The following is a 12,221-nucleotide window of genomic DNA, read 5'->3' as shown; positions in this document are numbered from 1 at the left end:
TTTGTCCTTTTCCAACGTCAATCAATGCCCCTCCCCACATACCCGCACAAGCAGTTTAACAGACTGGAACTACTGCCTTTATTTGGGAAAAGGTTTGACATCTCAGAGGGTGGCTCATTGAAGAGACATGAGGAGGTGAAGGCAGATGAAGAGGAGGAGGAGGAGGAGGAAGAGGAGGAGGAGGAGGAGGAGGAGGAGGAGGGGGGGTGGTTCAGCAGTATCAGAGCTGAGATAAATGAGATGTGACAGGCTGCCACTCTGCTCAACACCTTCTCATCAGCATGACACAGCTGTCAGAGCCCTATTTCAGGAAAATTAAACAGCCTTACGGTAAACTGGCCTGCTCGGAGGGGGGAGGGGAGCAGCTGAGGGAGCGAGGAGTGTGTTTGTGTGAAAATGAATAAGCTTGTAGTATGCAGATGGCCTCTCTGTTCCCCTCCTTTGAGCACCATCCTCTCCTTTTGACATGGTAATGGCACCAAATTGATGAAGACACTTCACTCATTCAGTGACAAGTCTGCTGGCGGGCGACATAAACACTTCCCTCCGCCCCTCCTCATCCATCACTCATGAAAGCCCCTCCCTCCTGCCTGCTTGGCATTGGCAGGGCGGGACGCCGTTTAATCAGCTAATTTGTTCTTTTCTGGTCACTGATAATGACTGAGCCACCTCTGGATTATCTTGTCATCCCACCCTCTTAATCAGCGCTGATGAACTGCTCATCAAACTATTAGCCCCCTTGTGCCTTTTGCCACGCTTAGCCAAGGTTAGAGGCCCGTAATTAAAACTAATCTGTTGGGTCACATTGCTCTCTTTAATTGGCACAATAGAGGCCATAACAGAAGCATTTCTGCAGTAGGCGACATACCTACACCCTGAAGGAATTACACATTCAGAAATGACAAACATATATAGAAATTCAACTATGACAACACACAAGCAGAATCTAGACAAAGAATATGATAAAGGAAATACACAATTAACCTTTAAGAATCTATGCTGAGAACCACCGATTCTCCAGCATCTTAGGTTTGGGTCGGTTAAATTCATTTGAAACAATTTCCTCAAATGCTGCCCTTGTTTTTGAAAATGGATGATGTATTTTCTTTTCAATATGAAGCTGTGTATCCATCTAATTAAAGTTGTTTATTTTCCTGTCTTTCATAAATTATTTATGATTGGCTTACAGTAACTATTTTTTCTTTAGTGACAAATTAAAATGTGAAGATTCTTATCTGTTGTTTAAGATATCTATGACATTTTTCAGATCAGTTTTTTTTTTTTAAAGTACAATCACTGTTATCTTTAGGTAAGCTGCCCTTACTCACTTTCTTATTGAGACACGTTAGTGATAGTGTAGTAAGAATCAAGGACGTCACATCTATCAGGTTAGGGTTATTATTGCATTATATGATTGACTTTTAGCAAACCATTCTTATTGCAGAAATTTAAAAAAAAGCGAATCAACTATTTTATCATTCTTGAAGAATTTCATACATCATATGGTTATGGAAGCATACACAGATTTAGAAAATGAAGGGATGTTGTGTGTCATGGTCAAGGTAAGATTCCACGTTTAAACGATTAGCCAATGAGCTTGCTCGGTAGCCGTGCCATGACCTAATGTGTCGTTAACTTAACAGGTCAGCTGTCAGAATGATGTCACTGATCAACAAGAACTAAAAGGTTGTTTATTTTTGGTCCTTATATAGTTCAGTGTTTCTATCATCAATAAAATAATTTAGACGTGGTATGTGGTAAAACAAAGTTTGTTCTTTTCTGCCACAGAAATCCCTGATCTCATATTACAAACCTTGAAATTCTCCTCATGACTTTGGATATTGAGGTAAAAAGATTTGAAACTCTTGAAAAATTTGAACATGGATGCATATCCCTAAACCAAAGCATTTCTAAATAATGTGCACAACCAAACTGGAGGAAGCTCACTGTGCCTGCATCGTGCCCACATTACATTTCCTTTAATCTGGGCTCAAGTGCTCCGTTTATGCACCTACTGCAAAAACCTTTGGACTTTATCTTCTATTTCAACTTGAAATATCTCCTTTTCTCACACATGTAGAATGAATCAAGCTTTGATTCTCTGGAACTAAATAACATCAGCAGACCTTTGAGGACCAGAGCTGAGGACCATTACATTAAGGATGAACTAAGGTAACATGAACAATGAATACGACTGATCCTGATACATTTAATACAAAAATAAATCAAATCATCATCATTTCTTTTATATATATATGTATATAAACATATAATTTCTTTCAACTTACAACAAGCAGAAAATTGCTGAAGCAGTTACTTTCATTTTTACATATTGCCATTTATGTACCGGTAAGTGGATTCTACAATTTTTCTGAACCTCAGCTTCAAACCTCTAATACACTGTAGGGTTTCTAATACAAGATGACAGTCATCTGTGCTAGTGTGTTTCCATCCAGGTATGGGACACAGAGTTATAGCTACAAAACTGTGAACATCAGAAATGGGTTTCAGGAACATAACGAAGGAATCGCAGTTTGCTGATTTGTGTTTCTAGTCAAGTAACCTCGTCCAGTCTGTCTCACTCTTGAGATGAAGATGTGCTCTACCTTCCTGTTTAAGCCACGTCTTGTTGCTTTAGTGCCGCCATGCAGCACTGCAGGTGCACGAGTTGCGATGCCTTTTAAAAGAATTCATAACACCCAACCTTTACTGACCTTATACAGCAAATAAAAAACCATCGACCCCTCTCCCCACCTCCTACTTTAAAAGACTTATTGTGGAGCTCCATTTCATCTAATCACTTGGCAAAAGAGTCCGGGGTCTAAATAAAGAAAGAATAAATAAAAAAGTCCCCTGGCCAACGTGTTGCTCTCACCTTTGCAGATGAAATTACCCGAAAAGCTGTTACAAATCAATATAATCAATGCAATCAGCTAACTGACACAGGCAATCTCCTGCCAGTAAGTAAAATACCCCCGCTGGAGATCTTTCAATCTCCAGTGCCATAATTGCCCCCAAGGGCGACGTTAGGGTGTAGCATTTTGTACACTTAATTAAATTAGTGAGCTCTGTGGACAGGGTGGGTTACGCTTTTCACAGAGGACGGATAGGTCTGGCCCTGAGCCAGTAATTAAAGCAATACCTTTCCTGATTACGCCAATCCCCCTTAATGAAGTCATTATGCATTTTAACCCAAACACTCCCATGAATTAATGAGCACAAAGAAAAGCCCTGCTAGAAAGAACTCCTCGATCACAAACACAAGCCGTAACTCATCCGCTAACGCAGCAGACGTAATGTCCATATTTCTTTCTCTTTCAGCTGCAGCCAAAGCTAATTTGGACTTGAGTGGCAGCAAAAGTTCTGGGTCTGGACACATAAAGCTTTGAAGAAACAACAATCGCTCGTCTGCAGAGCAACAGCAGAAACTTTACTGGACGACTTTACAAGGTCCCGCTGGAATCCTAATCTGATTTAACTCTGTTCAGAAAACTTTTCTACAGTCACTTAGCACAGATAAGACGACATCATGACACCCACATGGAGTCTGAACATATGTGTGAAATGATTTAAAGAGACCCAGGAACACTGTGGGGTGGAGGCAGCTCTGCAGTGACCCATAATGCTTTGCTAATTAAATAATTCACTAATTGATTCATCGCCAAATCGATAAAAGCCTGCAGATGGTTTATGGTGTGTGAGCTAAAGTGTGTTTTTGTTTGAGGAGCAGGATTGGGTTAACAAATGAAAAGCACGCACACACACACACACGATCTGAACAGCCAATGAATCCCTTTAACTGAATGATAAGCAAACACAGGAAATTGGTGCTAAAATGTGGACCAACATTGAGTTGACCTTGCGCTCCTGTCGCACGACATCATTTCAGTCCTTCACAGGCAGATGATGGTGAATATAAAATGTGGGGGCAGAATGTGACAGCGTGTGTATGTGGGCACACACACTGAACCCATAAACACAGCTCCATCCTGAACCCGGTCCCTGGGGAGTCTGGGGTTTTGTGGGTGGGCTTTAGGAGGAAATCAGCTGGGATGTCATTAATTCAAGTGTAATGAATCCTTTGGGTGTTTGTGCATAGAAGGGCATTTGCACAGTAAATACGTGGCGTGATGTGTACACTTTGGTCATTTGTGTGTTTGTGTGTGCGCTGCTCTTGAGGTCGGAAATTACCTTTGAAAGTAATTGGGCCTGCAGCGAAGTGTTAAACCTCACTGATCAGAGAGGATGTATGGGGCTGTAAATTTCTCGACATGACCGGTTTGATATTTGTTTCCAAGCACGCGTGCACAAATAAATAAGCACACAAACACGCAGATGTAAAAGAAGAAAACAACAATCCTCAGCACTGTCAGAAGGTTGTGCCTCGCTAAGAGGAACAATTCATTCCAGACCGACTCAACTTAATGAAAAAAGCAGTTTCTCTTAATAACTGCATGATACCGATTGAAAAATGCACATTATAATAAAAGAAACCTCTAGATTAACGATATTCAAAAGTGATACATGAACAACATCATCTCCTGAAGCCACATTTACTCTCTGAGAGGTACTAGTTAACTTCAACGTTTTCCTTCTCTATATTTCTAACATTTCACACATTGTTGTTTATTTAGTTATCTATCCTTAACCGTTAAAAAAAGGATTTAGGGACCGTACTCCAGGGATTTGCTTTGTTCAGCATCTGAAAAGGAAAATGATTTGGCCTCGCTCACGTCAATGTTTTAGTCCATTCCTAAGATGTTAGATGAAATGTTATGTCGGCAACATTTTAGAAACCGGAGCGCGTACGCTGATTTTGAAAGTATCAAATAAAGATTAAAAAAAGCATTCCCTTCAGGCCTCCTTAAAGAGCGATTATCTTATTACCCGAGTTATGACATCACTCACAGAAACAGAAACATGACTTTGCAGAGTTCAAGGCAATCTGCTCTTCACTTCTTAATGTTGTATTTCAAACATTTATCAATGAGAGAAGTCATATCTCTGTTTGAGTTTAAGTTACCGAGTACTCGTTCACATATTTTTTATGACTGACTTCTTTCTACAGTAGGATTCCTTTTATTTCACGCTTACATTAAAAACTGTACACAGAGGGCCACATATTTTATAATTGATGCTTTCTTTACTGTGCAGTGAATATGAAATGAAACAGAATTTCCCATAATCAAATAAGTCACTTACAGTACAATTGCTCAAATCCCAGCGCTGTGATGCCATTATTCTTTTGTTATTACATACTATGTCAAACTTCATGTTCATGTGAGAGCATATTTACACATGAGAGGAAACCATAGATTTAACAGTTATGGAAGAAATGGAAAAAAAAAATTCAAACTATTTTAAAAAGAAAAGAAAAAGAAAAATTAAACTGAAAAGCTAAATATGACTTAATAAAATAATTAAGTTATTAAAATCAAGTTTTCCTTCCACTGATTTATATTTAATTTCCTTTTGTTTCTGTGTGGAACAGTTACACTTGACTTCTTCTCACTAAAGTTGTCTTTGTGTGTTTTACAAAGAGCTCATTCACTACTGAATACTGGGACAGACAGAATGATGGTCAATGACCATGTCAATGTGCGGCGTAAGAGACTGTGATGGTGGAGCACCTCTGTGTGTTCAAATGCAGAATTACAAATAAGGAGCAATAGAAAACCCAGTGTGAGTGAAGGTGTGGAGAAGAGCTGCATGCACATATGTACATTTAAGATTACAGCAAACGTGTAAATACACACAAAAAAAACTCAGGAATCGAGATAGAAATTGAGGGAAATGAACCATGACTCCATGGCAGGGAATGTGGTTTGATATGTACTGAACTCAGGTCACTTTCAGAGCCAGGTTAGACATTTACCCTGCAAAGCTAAGCTAATAGGCTGCTGCTGCAAATTAAACAGACAAATGTGAGTAGTAGTGATATCCATCTTCTCATGTAAATGTCAGAGAAAGTGGACAGATACTGTATATTAACAAAATATTGGATTATCCCTATGAGCAACCTTTGAGACCTACCATAGGCATTTTATTGCAGGGTCATAATTAATGCAAGGCTTTTCTGTTTATGTTAGGACTAAAAAGTCTGTTTTGATAGGCCGGTTGGGAGGAATCATTAAACCTGAATCTTTATACAGTAGCTAGACTCTCAAAACTGAGTAAAAGTCTGTACCTTGGCTTTTTAAAATAAGGTAAATAAATACAGGAAAACATTTCAAGCTAAAAGAGGTGTGAATATGTGTGCAAAGGTTTCCAAGACCCCACATCCAGTGCACCGTGCAAGATCACACCATGTTGGTTTGGGTGTTGGGGCTGCGACTCTGCAGGTCCTGCACCTGGTCAAGAACCCAGTGGATGTTTGGTCTCTCCTGAGGATTCGACACCATGATGGAGCTCAGCAGCATCTGCAGGCCCTCCGAGTAACTGGGCAGGATAAAGCAGACGACAGGTTAGAACAACTAATCACAAGTACTTGGTTCCTCATTCAGTTATAAACATTTTGATAATTGACTTTTAGACATAAAAAGCATCCATATAGTACACAAACCTTCCAAAGTGCTTAATATTTGAAACAAAATCAAAAAAATAACATTTGTGGTCTCCTTAACTGAGATCATACAGTACAACAAAAACAACATACATAAAAAAAAATTAATTGAACATCAGATTTAATGATATCCAATAGGTCAGTCTTATTTACTGTGGACTGACAATTGCTAAAATAAATTCATGGAACACTGCTGTGGAAATTCTGTAGTTCTACAATGGCTGTAAGATGTTTTTTTTATTATTCGTAAATTAATCTGAATGCTGAATGTGTTAGCAGGTCAAATACTATACCGAATGACATCTACCATACAGTAAGTCCTCCTCACATCAGAAACATCTACTTACCTTTTCCTAAAGTTTTCATTATAAAAAAAATCACTCCCCAACTATCCACAGCAACAACAGAAATGTATACATCAAGGGGAAACTATCTTCAGTTTATACTTTGGATAATGCGTGAGTCTGAAAACTGACCTGCAGGACTGTGGGATGGTCACTGGATTCTGGACAGCGAGGGCAACACTGTCCCCCTTCTGAAAGATCATGTCGTACGGCCCCTCCAACATCATCATGCAGTAAAGCACACAACCAAGCGACTGGATGTAGATATCAACAGAAGGGGAGAAAAAGTAGTTAAGTCAGTGTATTATCCATATAAACATAAACATAGGTTTTACAGATTAAGAGAATACAACATGCACAACATACATAGTCAAGAGGGATGAAGAATACAACTTTTACCCAGATATCTGTGCGCTCATCTATAATGCAGTGGCTTTCTACGTTGAAGAGTTCAGGAGCCCTGTATGAGATGGTGCACCGCTGGGCTGCCCAGTCCTGTATGGTCATGGCTTCTCTGCTTCCTCTAACCTGTAAAAAAAAAACACTGTTATTGATACTATCAAAGGAATATTATCATTTAGTTAATTCGAAAATATATTCTAATTTAGTGTTGTGATAGATGTGCGTCGCCTTTAACTGTGGAAATGATATTAAAATAATGATTCTATATCAAAACTTTACTAACTCTTCATGTTGTAATCAACTAAGTAGTAAGGCCTGAAAACCAAAATTGCAGAATGGCAAATGTCCAATATGAGTGCTTCAAGAGGCTCAAAATGTGATGGGTGTAAAATGTGATCAAATTAACTTCCTGTAGTACCATGTAGATGATTATTAAAAGGAATACAAGCTCACAAATTGAAGGAAACTTTTGAGAAACTTGAAGATGCACAGAAATCACCTGTGCATCTCTTTCTTACGTGCTTAATTGCATTTTCACATTCTTAAAAGATCCGTGGCCTAACCTCAATCCTGGCACGGTTCATAGAGCCCAAGTCCATCAGAACTGGCCTGTCGTCCTCATCTAGAAGCACATTTGTGGGTTTCATGTCTCTGTCAAATTAAAGCAAACATGTAGCACCAGTTGAGAGGTAAGGAATTGAGTAAGTGTAAAAAAAAAAAAAGGAACACACAGAAGTTGCAGTTTGGAATTAATGATGTTGAGCCCTGACTGATACAAAACAAATTGCTCCGTGTCTTTTGAATACATAAGTCATCCAATGCAAATGTTTGTTGTTTTCGGGTGTAAATGGAGACATATTACCTGTGTGCATAGCCCTTTTCATGGATGGCCTTGAGCCCAGAACAGATGCCACGCAAGATTTGCAAAATCTGTCTTTCAGGCATCAAGTTTCCCTTGTCTCTCAGCTTCTCCAAAACAGACCACAGACTGCCTTTCTGTTGAGATAAACCCACCAACAAATAAGAACCCACTCAGTTTCTGGGAGGTTGGTTATTCAGGCCATAATAACTGCTGAAACGACTTACTCGAATATAAGGCAGAAGTAGCCAAGCTTCGGTCTTGCCTCCACGATCAATAAAAGTGTGTGCAACCAGGCTCAAGATGTTGGGGTGATTAAACATCTGGTGCATTTCCACCTCTGTCTGCGCCTCCTGACGGCCTTCACGGTCATGGCACAAGATCCTCTTCAGGGCATAGAAGCGCCCATCTTTTACCCCCTCTACCAGATCGACATAACTGAACCCTCTGAAGGGGGGACAACAATAGATTAGAGATCAACAAATAAATACAAATAATTGATTAATATTAGTTCTAGTTTATAAATATTCAACCAACACGGTGTGGGCCAGTTTGTACTGAGGGCAATTGGACAGTGTACAGAGGGATCATTCAAAATCCACTACATATCCTACAGTGCTCATGTTCAGAGTATTGAGGAGGCATGCAACAATTCTGTTCGGTACGGCATCCACGGTTCAATACTGACTTGTGAATTGCGGTTTTTTAACGGTTTGGCGTTTAACTAGTTTCTGCGCGTTGTTTTTCTCTCTAAATTGGCTCTGTCTGTGTGTGCCTGTGAGTCAGCGCGCGGGGATGAGGAAACCCCGCTCACCAAGTGAGTTAATAGCCAATCACCACGCGCTAAAGTTTGGTGACGCTGACAACAACATTACTTTTAGCATGGCGAGCAGTGAGGAGCAGCCAGGCCCGGAGTGGCTAATCGGGAGAACCGGGACAATTCCCGGTGGGCCGGCTGCCTGACGGGCCACCAGGGCCGGTACAGTGACAGTCTGTAGATCATACAGGCTGCAGTCATTGCTCAAGTAGCGTCTCACTACAGACCAGTTTCTGATAGTGTGGGGGGAGCGTGTGCGCCTGGAAAACATGTGCTGTGCAGTGTTTCCCACTCGTCCAGTGTTTCCCACTCGTCCAGGGCCGCAAACGCCCTTTTTCCGAAAGCCTCTCTCCCCCATTATGTCAAAAACATGCATTAAAAAAGACAACTGTGGGTCCGCGAATGTGAGAGGGAGAGAGAGCTATACGGGTGAGCGAGAGTCGGGGAACCTGCCATTGCGCATATAAGTGGACGGACAAGAAACAAAAAGTGAAATTGATCATCTGCTCTACAGTTTACATGTTAACCAGTGAAGTATGTGAACTACATGGCAGGCTGCTGTCTGATAACTAACTGATGTCTTTCAACATCAACTGAGTGCTCCTCTGTCTGTGCGTCTGCGCGTCACCCTCACTGCTCTTAATAAAAACTCTAAAGTCATAAACCACGTCTGAACCTTCAGTGTGAGGTCTGATGTCTTTTGAAGTGTTCTTAAATCGTTTGAGCTGCTGTTAATACTCAAAATATTTACAATACTGAACACTACAAGAATAAGAGAGGAGCGATAATCGTAACTAAAAGAGAAATATGACAGTATGCCACCAATGCACTTTTATTTTGACATTCATTGAGCTAATTGTAGTTTACTTCATGTTCAAATCTAATCTTGCAATAGGCTGAAAGGAGAGCACCTGAATTTGTTTTTGCTTCAAAGTAAAATAAATAGTTTTAAAATGAAAAAAAGTAACTCTCTTTCTAAATCCCTTGATGTTCTGTAAAATTTTGCCTAAAACACTTAACACTGGAAACATTTTAACGGCCCGGCCTGTCAGAACCGAACCGTGAACCGTGACCAAAAAACCGAGGTACGTATTGAACCGTGGGTTGACTGCATTGTTGCATCCCTAGTATTGAGAGATGTCACCAACTAACCGACTAACAGTGGGGCTCAGTCATGTGTTAATGGTCAACAATGGAGGTCAAAGCAATGAGCTGTATCAGGCTTCGGCTCCACAGACAACAACACCGATTCATTGGTGGATTTAGTCTTAATGCGGGATTTGTTTAAACATTTCTCCACACTTTACATTTTTTCTGTCGGAGTGAAGTTTTAAAACAAAAACAATGACACCGTGTTAACTTACCCTTCGTCTAGTTTCTGGACAAAGTAATATCTCTTGTTGTCAATGGTGATGGAGCCACGGGAACATATGCACAGGGTCTGTCCCATCCTGACAGGTGCATCGTTTAACGCCAAGCTTTTAAAGGCTAAGAAGAAAAGGAGCACATGTGGTTATCATGCGAGACACGGCAGTAAGCAATACAACAATCAGTAAAACATACCATTGGTTAATTGTAGATAAAATGAAGTCTTTAGGGACGGCTGACGACGAGCCAGAAAACAAACCTTTACTGTTACAGGGGCTAACACAGCAAGTCGGCGACAACTTCCCGGGTAAAAATGTCGGCCCCAATCTCTATGTACTTTAATTCCAACACGTAATAGTTCGGCAGCTTAAAAATAACATTTAAATCAATAAAAGGCTGATTTTATGTCTCCATTCTTACCTGTTTGTTTTCTGTTTACCAAGTGAGCCTCCAGCCATGTTAGCTTTCCTTCTGCTGCTTCTTCTTCTTCGTTTGTCTTTGCTCCGTGAGGGAGGTTGGCACTCCGCGTGTGTTGCGCATTACCGCCACCTTATGGGCGAGAAAGGTAATACGTCCATTATTCATGTTTTCTGATCAAATAAAATAAAAGTTCTCCTGTCTGATACATACTGCAGCTTATTGAAGTGTTTTAGTACTATTTCTAATTAAATGCGTAACCATTCTCCTGAGATGTTCAAACAACAGACTCCTAAACAGACAGATCTTTGGCTGTTCTGAGAGCAATACTCTCTTACGTGAACTGAAAATGCTTGACTTCTCTCTTGGCCCTTTTTGAACTTCTACAAGTGCATTTTTGTCATTGGTAATGAGTGGATTTATGACCTAGCCGCTATTATTTATTTTTGAGTTATTCATTCCAATTTTTCCATAAGGTTCCTTCATCTGCAAAAAGAGGTCTGTTAATATCTGGTGGTGGACCACTTAAAGATGTTCTTATGCATAAATGGTTGATTGGAGATATTATGGACACTGTATTTTTCAATGTACATTATAATTAAAAAAGAAATGAATGCATAAAAAAACAAATTTATTTAAATGAAGGGTCCGGTTCTCCATCAAAAAGAGTGTTAAATGTTTTCACATTAACTCGGTTAATCTTTTTCCTCATCTTCTTCTTTAACTTTAATATATCAAATATAAATTACAAGAATGTGAACATCAAATTAATTCACATGCATGTACAGACATGTTCAATTTGTTCAAGGCATCTATATGTTTGTGTAGTGGCGATATCTATAGTCTATAAATAACAACAATTCCAAACAAATTATAAACTTAACACAAACTCATAATAAAGCCACTGAGGCACCTAGAGGGCGAATCTTAGGCAGGATATTTTAATAAGTGTCCAGATGATGTTCGAAGGTTTTAGGGTGGTTTATTTTATCCAGAGACATCAAACAGGCAACAAACAACAAAAACGCTGCTGTCTCTCTTGCCCTGTCATCCTGCCATTGCGTCCTGGCTTCCTGGTAAAAAAAAAAAAAACATTAACCCATTAGGTGCCTACCTGAGTCTCACCTGCATCTACCTGGCTATAAACACACACCCATGTACAGACTCCACCCTTATGCCCCAAGTAGCAAAATAAACGAATGGAAATAACTCATATAAATGTAAACAATAATAATCAAAATACACCCGAACATAATCTAATATTCAAATGTATCCCCAAAAATATCCTAAAAATAAGAATATAGACTTTCACTTAATTTAGGAACAGTGAATAGCTGTAATAGTTTGTATAGTGTCAAAAATAAGAACCAGCCTTACAACAACATTACAGCCTAAATATAAATATTTAGTAGCAGAAAAGCAAACAAGAAATAATTCATAAATAAAGTTATT

At 39.6% G+C, this 12,221-nt stretch overlaps 1 protein-coding gene across 1 annotated transcript; it reads right to left on the bottom strand.

The window, feature by feature from the left end:
• Nucleotides 1–5,121: 5,121 nt before the first annotated feature.
• stk16 (serine/threonine kinase 16) lies at nucleotides 5,122–10,498 on the bottom strand. Its single transcript, XM_061035078.1, has 7 exons — nucleotides 10,349–10,498; nucleotides 8,395–8,614; nucleotides 8,171–8,304; nucleotides 7,872–7,959; nucleotides 7,306–7,434; nucleotides 7,039–7,160; nucleotides 5,122–6,438 (listed from the first exon to the last, which is right to left on the bottom strand). The coding sequence occupies exons 1-7, from the start codon at nucleotides 10,432–10,434 to the stop codon at nucleotides 6,300–6,302; spliced, it is 918 nt and encodes a 305-aa protein (XP_060891061.1). The 5' UTR covers nucleotides 10,435–10,498; the 3' UTR covers nucleotides 5,122–6,299.
• Nucleotides 10,499–12,221: the final 1,723 nt, after the last annotated feature.

The sequence above is a fragment of the Labrus mixtus genome, chromosome 1 (assembly GCF_963584025.1).
Source record: "Labrus mixtus chromosome 1, fLabMix1.1, whole genome shotgun sequence".
Lineage (NCBI taxonomy): Eukaryota > Metazoa > Chordata > Actinopteri > Labriformes > Labridae > Labrus > Labrus mixtus.
The sequence above is the reverse complement of the archived record's forward strand: the minus strand, read 5'-3'. Positions and strand labels throughout refer to the sequence as shown.